This window comes from Alexandromys fortis, unplaced genomic scaffold (assembly GCF_014885135.2).
Source record: "Alexandromys fortis isolate MF-2015 unplaced genomic scaffold, M_Fortis_MF-2015_v1.1 scaffold_354, whole genome shotgun sequence".
NCBI lineage: Eukaryota > Metazoa > Chordata > Mammalia > Rodentia > Cricetidae > Alexandromys > Alexandromys fortis.
In genome coordinates, this window is record NW_026068227.1 from 161980 (window position 1) to 176408 (window position 14429).

At 43.6% G+C, this 14429-nt stretch overlaps 1 protein-coding gene across 1 annotated transcript in view; it reads left to right on the forward strand.

The window, feature by feature from the left end:
• Nucleotides 1-2816: 2816 nt before the first annotated feature.
• Enpp1 (ectonucleotide pyrophosphatase/phosphodiesterase 1) overlaps nt 2817-14429 on the forward strand; it is a 64275-nt gene continuing 52662 nt past the window's right edge. The window contains exon 1 of the mRNA XM_050130777.1: nt 2817-3024. Coding sequence (XP_049986734.1) covers nt 2839-3024 — 186 coding nt within the window. The 5' untranslated portion in view covers nt 2817-2838. The remainder of the gene's footprint in view (nt 3025-14429) is intronic.

A 14429-nucleotide genomic window follows, 5' to 3' on the forward strand; every position in this document is an offset into this window, starting at 1 on the left:
GATGTTTTTGTCATTATCCTGGCCAAGTGGAGAGAGCTGGAGAGGCCAGCGACTACTGCTAAACTCATCAGCGCATTCCAAACTTGAAAAGCTAGGGCATGTTTCTCAGCCTTGAGATGACATGGTTCCATTGCAGATGGATTGGTTTTGTTTGGTGTTTTGGCCTTAGCACATTTACTATTTCAGGTGCCAAGATGGACAAATAGAAATACTCACATGTTACAATAAAGGAAAAATCTTGCCAATTCGTGCGTGTCATCTTTGCTATTGTGCTAAGTGAGTCCTGGAAGCAGGTGATTTAGACAAATGATTTTTCATCTTCAGTGTACCCAGAGAATCTGTGCTGCTGTTCTATGTCCTCGGTCTTACTGTACTTCGGAAGGAGATGCTGTAGGCCTGACCCCTCGGGATAAACAACACTGGGGCAAGGCTTCATCAAAGGCTGTACCGTATCTGTGGCTAAACAACACAAGCAGCATGACGGACATGGCTGTATTCTTCTGATTTTAGAATTTTAATTGGGTTTCTATAACTAGCCATAAAAACCCAACTGGTCCAGGCGAGGCACCATCACAGGCAGAAGCCACATCCTGGTGGCCTGTCTCCCAGGTCCACCCTGCAGATGTGTTACATAGAGGCTGACTTTTAAAGTGCTTAAAAACATTTTTTTTTTTAGTGTGGACAATATTTTGCGTTCTAGAGAATTCACAAAAGCATTTAAATTTCCTACTTATTAAAAAAACTTGAGTCTCTACCTTAGGCATATAATTCTTGAGTAGCTCTTGCAACTGTTGCCAACAGACCAATTTGCTCACTTTCTATTGTCTCTATAAGGGGGCTGCCTGATTCATTTATTGTTCCTGGTGGTCGCCATATCCTTGAGACGTTGTAACCTTGCGCATTGCACTGACTTTTCCACCGAGGACAGCATAAAAGTCGTTGGTTGCTTTGGGTTGCAGACATTTATTTCACTCTTTTTTTTTCAGATTCAAGACCACTTTGGAAAGTCTCTGTTGAGAGCTTTTAGTAATCCTGACGTGTATTTGGCCAGTTCTAGTGGAGTAAAACTTTGTCCTTCAATTTGGTTTCTGGAAACAGTTAAAGGAAAGAATGGAAACAAGTTTGGGGTAAAAAAGAAAAAAAATATTTCACTATGAAATAGTAAAAAACCTGTTTCTTGTGGGTGGTTTCTAAGCTGACTCAGTGGTGACAATAAAAAATAAATAAAATATTGCTTTCAGGGGTGGCTTCTACTGTCAATCATCTGTTATACTCATCTCTCAGTGTATTCTATGTGTGGCTCTACTACGCATATGGGTGACTTGAGTACCTATGTTTTGATCCTTCTCTCTATGTGCTGATCCTGTTCTGTCCCTTTGCTTGACTGACTCCTTTTGAGATATATATTTTACTATCTTTTGATATATATGGCATTCAGTATATTGAAAGACTCATTAGTAAATGTCTGAATGAAGTCAGTATAAATTGAAAGTCTCCACATTTTTTTATTTTTATTTCCCTTGTGTGTGTGTGTGTGTGTGTGTGTGTGTGTGTTCGCATTTGCACCCACATCCATATATGAAAGTGGAAGTCAAAGCTGCCTTGGCTGTCATTCTTCTGGAGGGAGGCTCAACTTTTTGGAGACAACTACTCACTAGCCTGGAACATAGCAAGTAGGGTGGCTGGCCACCCACATCTCCCGGGATCCATCCATGTCGATGCCTCCCAGCTTTGGGCTTACAAACTCAAGCTACGGGGTTTTTACTCAGATCTCGAAGCTTGCTTACCAAACACTTTACCTTTGATTCACCTCTACAGTCCAGTATTGACAGTTTTAAAGAGGACAAACCCAATTTACACCAGCCAAGCATCTATTTTCATATGTAAGTGTATATATGCATGTAAGCAAAACAAATAAAATATGGTTTGTGAACGCATAATTTTCCTTAGTCACTGTGATTGGTCACATTGCTTCTGCTTTGGGGTACTGCCAGGTGTGGTTTTGCTGATGGGCGGGGACTTGTAAAAGCTGAGGAATCAGAGAGGGACAAAAATCCATCAAGAATTATAGTCTTCTGCTCATGTTCTGCTTCAAAACTAAAGCGTGTCAGACTGAGTTAGATATTGATAATTCTTGATATTGCTCACCAACTAAAGTGCTGACCTCCAGAGGACATGACACAGACACCTGGAAACCTCCGGAAGTCTAAGATAACTAATAAATAAAAATATTAAGAAGGCAACCCCAGAAGCCACATGTCCCACATATGGCGTGTTTGGGCAAATCCATCAGTGAGTGGTGTGGGAAACCTCTGTCCTATGTTTAGTAGCTCGAGGCAGGGAATTCTTGTTTGCACTCCTGGGAGAAAAAGAAAGTCGCTTCTCCACGTGCTCATTTGCATTTTCCCGGAGAAACGCGCAGGTCTGGTAAAAGCCTACTGTCTCCCGCCTTTGAGACCTCGGGGCCGCCGCATCCTCTCAAGGCTCTATTTTGGGGTTCCATGATCTCATGCCCTCTACAGACCACACAGCCATTCCAGTCCAGACCTCGCGGCGAGGCCACGCGGGGCGATTCCTGCAAGGATTCAGGTGCCACGATCGCGGGCGGGCAGAGGGCTTGGGGTGGAAGTTAAAGACACGCCCACGCCAGGGACCCAAAATAGCCCACGCGCCCAGGGACCGAAATCAGACAGGAAGCCAAATAATCCGGGGCGTTGAGCGGCTCGGGCAGGAGAACTGGCCGAGGGCCGGGAGCCAAGGGTCCGGCGGGGGCGGGGGCGGGGCGGGGCGGGGCGGCGAGCCTATTAAAGCTCGTCCCGTAAGGGGCAGAGCGGAGCGATGGAGCGCGAAGGCGACCAGGCAGGACGCGGGCCCCGGCATGGCCCTGCGGGGAACGGCCGCGAGCCGGAATCGCCAGCCACAGCCACGCTGCTGGCACCCATGGACCTAGGGGAGGAGCCGCTGGAGAAGGCGGAGCGCGGCCGCACAGCCAAGGACCCCAACACCTACAAAGTGCTGTCGCTGGTAAGTGGGCGCTCGCCGCGACCGGACACCCAGGGAGGGCGCGAGGGAGAGCAGAGAGCACGGTCAGCACTGGGTTGCCAGAGAGAGCCAGCCAGGGCGCCTCCTGCGCTAGCACGCGGTGACCTGCAGGGTCTCTGCCTCTTGCCCTGAGGGAGCAGGCTAATAAAATAGTCACCGTGAAATACTCCCCCCCCCCCCCTCTGCAGATAGTACAGGGATATCTAAAGGGGAAAAAAGACAGCAAAAAGTGCCGCGATGTTTGTAACCGTTTGGGTGGCCTTGTTCGGGGTACAGGTGTTCACGGCTTTAGATGGATCCATTCCAGTTGAAAAGATTTATCATAGCTTTTCAAAGTATCGGGAACTTTAGAAAACACCTTGGTTTGGCTTTGTCGTGGTATTTTCTTGCAGCTGCTTAGAAACCTGTATGTGACTCGGAAGCGGCCTGGGATTTATTGCCCGCTCTTTTAACCACAGGCTGCACTGTTTGTGTTGCTGGCACAGCCGCCTGCTGTATTTCACTGCTATTTTGTTAGGACAGTTGCAGGATCCACAGCCAACTTTTGGAAGCAGGACGCTGGTGTTCACTCTGAATCTTCCTTGCATCAGAGAGGCTAAGTCTCATGGTCGGTCTATGTTCTTGGGGGGCTTGCATTATTCCAACCAGGATTAGGGCTGTTGTGATCAATTGAGAGCATCAACTCTCTTGCACACTCAAATGGAGCAGTGGACATGGGGGATTAAATTCAGACCCAAAGGAAGATGTAGTTATTTTATTGTATATGCAAGCCACAGCTTTCTGCAGACAGTGCATCCTAAGACACGGTCACACAATAAGACTTGAGCAGTGTTTGGTTGAAAAACCTCCTTTTTGGTGTTTAACTTTGTGTAGTCATTTCCATTTGCACTATATTTAAGGTTCTATGCAGACACCATAGGACTTTCAGGACCAAAATTTCTAGACTTAAGAGATGGTGTCATATCCTTAGTTCTTAAAAATAAGTCCGAGAAGTGACCCAAACCACAGGCTGCTGCACCTTAGGGTATAATTTTGTATCATATGTCACTCATACAATATTGATGGGCATTTATTTAGTTTGAGTGTAGTGAGTTCTTTTTTTTTTTTTTAAATGGAAGACCTTAGGTGTTACATGACTACTTAAATTACTGAGTATCAGTGCCCTTAGGTACTTAGCATACTATGAAATACTCAATAAAGACACACTGAATATTTATGAAATTTTAATACAAAACATGTTTATATAGTTACTATAAGTCTTTAAAGGATTTCTAGTTATTGAATTAGATTTGACTAGTTTGCTTATAGGCCCTCAGCAAATCTTTATCTTTAGAACACAGTTCTCAGACTTTGACACCTGCAGTCAGGTGGTTGGATGGTATTCCATCATTACAAGTGGCTCCGATGATAAACCTCTGAGAAACTGTCATGGATATACCGTAGGATTTCCTCAAGCAGATCAACTATGAATATTTGGTATATTTGAATATATGGTATTTGTATGTAACTTATATAGAATTAGAAAGAATCCTTGACTCAGATCATTTTTAAAGATTTATATATTTTTAATTTATGTGTATGAATATTTAGCCTATATATGTATAGGCTAGTTTATTAAATATATATGTATATATATATTTGTTTATCTTTTTATGTTTGTTTATCTTGTGTGTGCCTTGTATCCACAGAGACCAGAAGAGGGTGTTAGATCCCTCGGAATCGTGGTTTACAGGTGGTTGTGAGCCACCACGTGGGTGCTGGGAACTGAACCTGGGTCCTTTGCAAGAACAGCGAGTGTGCTTACTTGCTATCCCACCCCTCTAGCCCCTCTCAGATCTCTTGGTGGGCTACTGTGAGCCAGAAAATAGAAACAGACACCAAGGTTTTTGATTTATCACCGAAGCTCTTAGTTGAGGGCTGAACTGGAAGTGAAACCTGTTTTGTCTCTTTTCCTCCCCTACTTCAATAGCCGTCTAGCCAAAGCCCTCAAAGGAATTTGACAACTGTCATCAAAGGATGTGTTTTCTAGAGAAAACTATAATCATTGGATTTATCTTGTTTCTGTTTTCAGATTAAGCATCAGCACAGTTTGTACAAAGCTGAAGAATCAGGTTGGACTAATTGCATCCTGGGGTTAGGATCAGGAGAGGTCCCCACTCCCAAGCCACAGGCTTCTAATCCAAGGGATAATCATAGGGTTACCTTGCACAGGGACGAATCAGTGGAGTTGCCATTTCACACTTTTCTCTGATTTTCTCTCATTAACGAAAAGGGTCTAGCTGTATAGGAGTGAATGAAAAGAGGGGGCTTGAACTCTAGCCGTGATTGCCCTGGTGATGCTTGGTCAGACCTAAGAGCAAGAGAGAAAAACAAGCCCCACTCTCGTCCTTTGTGACCTGTGTGTTCGCCTTCACTGACTGTGGGGAACTATGTCGGCAGGGCAGTTAAGCTGCTAAGAGAAAAGGTTGAATCAGATCATGTTGCTGGAGAGTCCATTGCTTTGGGCCTCTGTTGAGAAGAGTGGGGGCTGCAGAGGGGCACAGGAATGGATAAAGCAAGCATAGATGGAGCCCAGGATCCCAGAGTCCTCTTCGAGTCACGCCATCCATGGCCCAAGAATCTCCCACGAGATAGTTTTCCAAATTTACCACCCCCAAAAGTACTATCCCGAGGACCAAGACTTTTAGCTCATAAAGCTTTGAGTATATATTTATAACCCAAAGTATAGTAGTGTTTGGCATGGAATGCCCCCCCCCCTTGATTCCAGATCAAATTTGAACTGAAATAAAACTTCTAAAGCTGGTCTCAGGTATTTATCTGAAATATTCAAGTTCCCTATTATAGTTTTAAATGGACTAGTAGCTTTCAAGTCTATAGCCGCACATGTTCCTGTTTGGCCTGCTGAAACACTACTTTTATGAGTGTGTAACCTTCTCCTACAATTGTGGAGCTAGAGTGTGCTATATGATGCCGGATTTGCTGTCCATAGTGGCGACTGAAGACTGCTTCGACCTTCCCGTCAGAGTTCCTTCTAAGAAGCTGAAGTTGAGACCTCGATCTACTGAGGCTTGGGTGTAAAGGTTCATTCTCTTAGCTTCCTCCCCTTTTCCATTAGACTTGAAGGATATTCAGAATAACTCCCTTAATCGCCTTTGAATTGACCTTGCTCATTGATTTGCAGATTTAATATCTACCGAGCCAAAGTTTTAGTGTTTTATTTCAAAATGACCAGGCTATCTTCAAAGCTAGAAGAGTCTAAAATATACCTCCAAAGCTATTTGTTTCGTCTGCTCTGATATGCAGGAAGAAGGGAGGAGTCCTGGTAGACTGTTGTGGTTTTGGGTGGGTCTCACATTCATCAGCATTTTGTTGGTTGAATGACCATACTATATTTCTAGTTAGAATCGTACTCTGAGTTGAGAAAGGGTATGATGGGAAGACAGAACCCTGAGTTACAAACCCAGAATGTGAGGAATCCAAATAAGCTTGGCACTTGCCTCTAATTGCAGGGGTGAGGTAAAAACTGGGATCATATTTTATTTGGATGGCCGTGATAGCAGCGGTCATGAATGAACAAGATGAATGAAAGCCTGCGTGCCCAAGCAGAGCCCATGCGCAGCCTGTCTTCACTTGGGTGCAGAATCAGAAACGTTACCCCAAGCTTTCCCTTTGGCACACACAACTCAGTTGCGGCCAGGCCAGTACATCTACAAAAGCCGAAATAAACCTCCCCCGTTTATGCCAAGGCTTCTTTTGCTGTGTTGACTCTGCCCTCTCCCCCTGGATTAGGCCGTGGCACTCTTAGAGATGTTTTCTCAGTCCCGTTTGCTGTTGTTTCTTCTCTTCTGCCTTGAGGTGTGCTCTGTTACTCCCGTCGTACGTTTTGTGACCCAGCCGTTTATCCTCCATGTGGTCCCTTTCTCGGGAACACAGCCACCTTCTCGACATCCCTCTTACTTCTCTTCTTCTTCCCTTTTGCCATCTCCTGTCTCCACAGCATCTTAAGCACGACTCTGAACAGTGGCCACGCTGGGTGGGAAAACACCCACTTTGATAATTGAGAGCTGGAGGCCACTGACCATTCTAGACTAACTACAGAATTTTTGGTTTGCCGACTCCTTATTTTCTTCCGGCAACTTTTTCTTTTCCAGATATCAATATTTAAAATTAAAATAGTTTTATAGACAGTATTGTTTTCGAGCATGATAAATACCATTGAAAAATGTGTGTGTGTGTGCATGTGTGTGTGTGTGCATGTATGTGTGTGTGCATGTGTGTGTGTGTGAGAGAGTGTCTGTGCTTATTTGAATATTAGAAGATATATTTCATCTTTATTATAGACTTTGGGGACAAGCCAAAGAACTTAGTTATGTTTCATAACATTATTTTTGCTAGAGAGAGAGAGAGAGAGTGATGTTTCAAGTTCCAAACAATTTATAAATGAAGAAGCTTTTGGAGGATAACTATAACTAAAGATCTGTATTTGGATAAACTAAACTTGCTTCCGTCAACCATGAAATATTTTTCCCTACACATCCCCAAATGTAAACAAGAAACTTTGGGCTTTGGAGATCAAGATAGAACATAGGTTATTTTGTAAGCATAAGTCTGCCCTGGATGGATGGATAATCAAAATGTTCATTCAATATGAAAAATTTCTTGGTGTCTAAATACATGTTACACATTTACTAAGGCGAGAAAGAATCAAACGAGGTTTTTCAAAACAGTGGCAGGAATGTTGTGTTAAATATTAACTGGAACACTTGACCTCAGTATTTCAGTTAGCCAAGTCTTCAGTACAACAGCTGTGTAACATCTGTAATGGCTAGTTTTCTCTTCTAGTTTTTAGAAGAATTGGTGGAAACGTGGGTGGCAGAGACCTGATGGCTACAAAAGCTCATGTAGTGTCTGTAGTTTTCAAAACCATTTCTCATATATGTTTTTACTGACCCTTGACGGATCAATACTGTATTAGGAAAATATAGCAATAGCCACTTCTATCTTGCATTCAAGGAAACAAGCACCGAGGGAGGGAGTCATTCAGGATTCTAGAACGTTTGTATGCCTAGAGACCACGTGGGGCTTGCCTTCGAGGTGTAGAGAATGCTGAGGTCTCAGGGTCTGTTTTGGAAGATCTGGAAGTTGTGGAATGCAATCAAGGAGACTGAATTTGTGTGTGTGTGTGTGTGTGTGTGTGTGTGTGTGTGTGTGACAGAGGTCAACTTCTTCTGTTCCTTAGGCACCCTTCCCTTGTGGTTTAAGACATAGTTCTTCACTAGCCTGGGCCTTGACATGTAGGGTAGACTGATTGATTACCCAGTAGCCCCAGGGATCAGCCTGTGCTCACCTTTTCACCATGGGGATTACAAACATAAGCCATGAGGCCTGACTTCATTTTTCTTTTCTTTTCTTTCTTTTTTTAAAGTTAATGATTTTTTAAAATGTGGGTTCTGGGGCTGAACTCAGGCCCTTGTGCTGACATTGCAGGCGGTGCCTGAACTAGCCTCCCTGTCCGAAGTGTGTCATTGATAAATGCCTAATGGTATTCAGGTTGTTCATTTGCTCCACTTCTAAAAATGCACACTCATAGGCAAAAGTCCCAGCAATAGTTTTAGGAAGTCCTTAGCCCTAATCCTCTCTCATCTGTTTGCCAACCCTGTAAAGACCAAGTGTTACATCTAGATTTGTCATGACTGCACTGCCACGGTCTTTTCCCTTTTCCTCTTTGTGCTCTTTATAATGGATGATGGAAAAGGAGATCAATAGTGTGGTGATGTACAGATCGTTTATACAGTGAGATAGCTTTCTTTGGATAATTACTGACTGTGTTTTCCTGAGGGAACCCAAAAATCAATATACTTTTAGTTACCATCTATGTGAGTAAATTGTCTTGTGAGTTTCTTCCTTTTTTTTTTTTTAAACACAATTCTTTATTGATTCTTTGGAAATTTCACATCATATACCCCAATCACTCTCACCTCCCAGTCCTTCCATATCCATTCTTCATTCCTGTAGGATGCCCTCTGCCAAGTTAGTTAAAAACAAAAGAAAACAAATAAACCCACCTTGTTCACTCATCTTTCCATCCCCTACCTCTTCATTCATCCTAGTGGCATCAGAAGGTACAGTGTGTCATGCAATATACCCCCTTTGTCCAATCAGCCCCACTGGCAAAGTGTTCATTGCAATGAGACATTGGTCTGGTTCAAGGCAGGCCTCTGGTTTCTGGTACACCACCATTACTGGGTCATCCTCGAAATCCTCCTTGGATGTCCTGTTGTTGCCTGAGTCACGGAGATCCTGTGGTTATTGTTCCACAGGGCCATTCCCTTTATGAGCTCCAGGATGTTGAAGTATATATGATGTTAGGATGCTCATATGTTCATAGATGGAACAGCTGTTAGAGTGGGCCAATCCAAGGCCCAGGATGTAGGTCTGGGTGGTAGCTGATTTGGTCGTTCTGACCACTGAAACTGCCCCCTCAGACAAGAGGCAGAATCAGTCCTGTTGGGCCCCAAGTTTCTAAAACAAACAACTTAGAGGTTGGGTTTTTGTTTGTTTGTTTGTTTTTCTGAACAGGGTTTCTCTGTAGCTTTGGAGCCTGTCCTGGAACTAGCTCTTGTGGGCCAGGTTGCCTCGAACTCACAGAGATCTGTCTGCCTCTGCCTCCCAAGTGCTGGGATTAAAGGTGTGCGCCCGCCAGCACCCGGCGAGAGTTGGCTTTTTATAATCATGACACTGCTTAATAGTCTCACTGTACTGTAGAACTTTGAAATAATTTAGCTGGCAAGCATCCTCTCCAGATGTGATTTGGGAACCTTAAAGAGCCTTCTAGCTTGTTCTTCAGCAAAGCATTCTTGAGAAAAATTTCTTTGTTTCTCAGGCTGTTTTCTTATTGTAATTGGAAAATTTGTTGGCACACAGATGTAGAGTCATAATGGACATCTGAGGCCCATGGTCTCTTATGGAGAGAACAAAAAAGAGACTCAGTAGTTTTAATGGTAACATTACATGCGTTACCAGACTTTTCCCAAGTAGAAACTCATATTAATATAAACCATCTTCATGTGATTTTGGATAAGTATGATTATAGTTCAAAGACAACATAGCTGGAGCAAATTTTTAGCCAGAATATTTAGGCAGCAGTTCTCAAAACAGACCCTTAGGGGGTTTCCTAAGGGCCTTGTAGAAGGACTCTAAGTCAGAATCTCTTCTTCCTCCTCCTCCTCCTTATCCTCCTCCTCCCCTTCCTCCTCCTCTTCCCCTCCTCCTCCCCCTCCTCCTCCTCCCCCTCCTCTCCTCCTCCTCCTCCTCCCGTTCCTCCTCCTCCTCCTCCTCCTCCTCCTCCTCCTCCTCCTCCTCCTCCTCCTCCTCCTCCTCCTCCTTCTTCTTCTTCTTCTTCTTCTTCTTCTTCTTCTTCTTCTTCAGGGTTTCACTATGTACCCCTGATTGGTTTGAATTTCTGTATGTGGACCAGGCTGTCCTCAAACTCATAGAAATACCCCTGTCTCTGCCTCCTAAATACTGGGATTAAAGGTGTGTGCCCACACTCAGCTCAATTCAATATTATCTTAGTATATCAGAAAGATATTCATTGTCCTTTTGCCAAGTTGGTTCTAGGTGACAGCGTCTTAGTGCTATGGAGTGGAAAACCCATTGATGCCATGGTGGAAGTCAAGGCAATGGGACCATTTAGACAAGCGGTCTTGGATCCCTCATTTAAAAAAGATCAGCAGCAGTAGCAGCAGCAGCAAAAACAACCTCCTCCCATCCCAAACAGCTCAATTTAACAAGAATGTCCTAGATGAAGCAATAAAGGATTTTATTACACAGATTGTTATACAGATTGTATTTTTATTTACTTTGTTTCTTCAAGACAGAATTCTCTGTTTAACAGCTGTCCTAGAACTGTCTTTGTAGCCCAGGCTGGCCTCAAAATCATGGAGATCCTCCTGCCTCTGCCTCTGAAGTGCAGGGATTAAAGGCGTGTACCAGCATGCCCTGCTACACAGATTTTATTAAATCTCAGATTTTGCCATCTTTAATTTCTCCGAATGACAGAATTGAAAGTGTGAACTTAACATATCAGTCACAGATGGACGTACAGTAGGTTTTCTGGAGGAAGTGAGACCCTGCAGTTACAATCAAACTAAATGGCTTCCTCCTCTTTGGTGATTACAATCATGTGCCACCACACTAGGCTTTTTTATGTGGATTTTGGATACCAAACTCAGGTCTTGTATGGCAAGCACCTTGCTTACCGAGCTTTCTCTCCAGCCTTTATAGACTTCAAAATGCATCTCCGTGGATGGATCATGTGGTCCAGTCTGCCTTCACCCCCTGTTGGAGACGGAAAAGTCATGTCTCAGAAAAGGTTGCAGTTAAAAATCACTTATGATCACAAAACTAATAATTTTGTGAATCTCACCTCTGTGGTTTTGGTGAACAGTTTTAGAGTCAGACAATTAAATTTAAACTAGTATTGTTATTAGCTGATTGAGTAAGAAAAGTATGTTTCCTAAATATCAGCTTCCACAGATATGGAGATAAAACTACATCAGAGGGCTGTTTAGACAATCAGACAATATATACAAGGTGGCGCACTGTATTCTCTGGGTAAGTGTCTATTTTTCTTGTTGTTAGCAATGTGAGCATGTGTTCTTGTGACATATCAGTCTCCTTCCTTGGAATTTGTGAGAAATAAAGGGTCACAGGCCCCACCCCAGACCTTCTGGGCCGTCATCAGCAGGTTAAAATTTGGAGTGTCCCAGCATACCACAGGGCTATAAGGCCCAACAACGTGGATTTCTATACCTGGGAATTCTAATCAGCTGTGCCGCTGACATCATGATTTAATTACACAGAACGAGATAAAAAGCTAAGTGCTCCTCTGTGGCCTCGACAGTAGTGGCTTGTGGTTGCTCTAGTACAATTGTCCCGGACATGGGTGGAACTCTGTGATAATGGACTCGTCCCTTCAAGGCACAGTTTCCATCACGGAGAACTAACTACCTGTGCTCTTACTTTAATTGCCTTCCTTACCCTGCTGTGGCTTGTCCCCTAATTGCTGTTTATTTCTCCAAGCACAGCCAAGTTTCTGCTATGGCCATCATCAGTCAGATAGCAGATGTTTTTCTGAGTCCACCCCCTATCTATCCAAATACCGTACTTATTTCTCTTACAGCGGGCCATCAGTAGAGCTCTCCAGATAAATTTCCATGGCTGCGTTACCTAGACAGATACCTCAACACAAAGCCAAGCAGAGGGATCTCTTACCAGTGCTCTCCAGGTGATGTTGAATTAGATAAAAGGTTCTTGGTACAGGGTTTATTCCGAGATATCACATTGTCCAAAATCAGTGGCTCTTGATAAAGTGCCACCAGCATCATAGACGTTTGGATTTCAGGGATTTTAGGAAATGTCAATGAGATCTGTTCGGGCAGGCAGGTATGGAGCACTGTGGACAGACTCTCAATCTCAGCAGCTTTTTAGTTACCCAGGGAAATGAATACAAAACCATTTGAGTAGTATTTATTTAAATCCCTCCTTCAGTTAGTTCAAAGGAAGGGGATGGGAAGAACTCCAGCAGGCACAAGTGTGTGTATATTTGTCTCCTTTGGAAACAGAAAGAAAAATCATGATTGATTTTTCTGGAATGGTTCAAGCAAAAGTGATAGTGATCACGGAGAGTGCAAACTAAGAGTTCCCTGTGAGGCCTCTGACCAGGAGACTTTCACTTTAAGAACATGGATTAAGTGGGCTTCTTTGCTTTGAAATTTTGTGCTTCTGGGACCTCCTTGTTAGTGTTATTTCTTATTACCCAAGTACAGCAAATTTTATCAGCAAAGGGCTTGTGCTGGACACTTTTATCCATTTGTAGCAGCAGTACCAACAGCCAGGGACATTCTCGTGTTGCTATTTACAAGTTAGCATCTGACAAGCATTCAGAAGACCCTAACACACAGTAAGTGCCAGGTGTTTACTAAGTGCATATACACCTTTGTTGGCTTTACCAGTTGTCACAACTCAACCATGTTCTTCAGTTGGCACAACACCATGAGGTAAGCTTCAGCAAACATCTTGACTGACAGAGTCTGACCGTCCATCCTGACTTCCATTGGTTTGTCTTTTCTCTTTGGGATCTTTGTCAATTAGAGTCAAAGCCAAGATAGAGGTCCCAAATGTTTCAGCTCTGCTCACACAGCTTTCCATTACACTCATCTATATGTCTATCTGTCTGTGTGTCTGTGTGTCTATCTGTCTATCTGTCTATCTATCTGTCTATCTATCTGTCTATCTATCTATCTATCTATCTATCTATCTATCTATCTATCTATCTATCTATCTATCTTATATCTATATACATGTATGCAATGAACATGTGTGTGCAGATACATATTGAGGTCAGTGATCAATCTTTTTTTAAAATGTTTATTTATTATGTATACAATGTACTGTCTGCGTATGCCTGCAGGCCAGAAGAGGGCACCAGGCATGTGGTTGCTGGGAATTGAACTCGGGACCTTTGGAAGAGCAGGCCATGTTCTTAACCACTGAGCCATCTCTCCAGCCCCCAGAGATCAATCTTGAATGTCAATCTTCAGGAGCCAGTCACCGTTTTCAAAACTGGTTTTAGTAAGCTTGCTTTACTTGGTTTTCCTTCTGTGTTTGCATTCCTGTGTGGGTGCCATGGCACACATGTGGAGGTCAGAGGACAACTACCCAGAGTCTATTCTCTCCTTCCTCCATGTGGGTTCTAGGGACAGAATGTAGGTCATCAGTCTGAGCAGCAGACACCTCTTCTGCTGAGCTGTCTTTCTGGCTCACTCTTTGTTTTGCTTTTTGAGACAGGGTCTCTCACTGGAACCCAAGAACCCTTGCCCATCCCTACTCCTCAGCCCTGGTGGTATTACAAGCACACGGTTGTTGGGGACTGAGCTCAGCATTTCCTGTGGCATGATACTTTCCACAGGCTGGTTTTATTCTCTCTCCCAGGAGTGCTCTTCCCATCTTCTTTCCTCTCCTCAGGCAACACCAGGCTCCCTGGGATCTACGTTAGTGTAATCTCTCATATAAGACATCCTTTTGCTCTTCTTTGGCCTATCTTCCATGTCCCTTAACCGCTAAGTCATGTGGATGCCTAACTTAGCGGTTAGAGTACTGACTTTGGAGCCAGACGACTGGGGTGTTGATCTTACCTCTTCCAGTAACTGCTGTGTGTTCTGGGCAAGACCCCAACTTTCCTGTGTCTTTGTTTCTTCACCCCTATAAAGAAGGATAACAGTTGCCACCTTTATGTCTGATAAACCGCAGATGCTGAGTTTGTGTTTGTTGTTCCTGGGATGGCTCATGTATTTATTCACTGAGAATTTAGAGCTCCTTGGGCA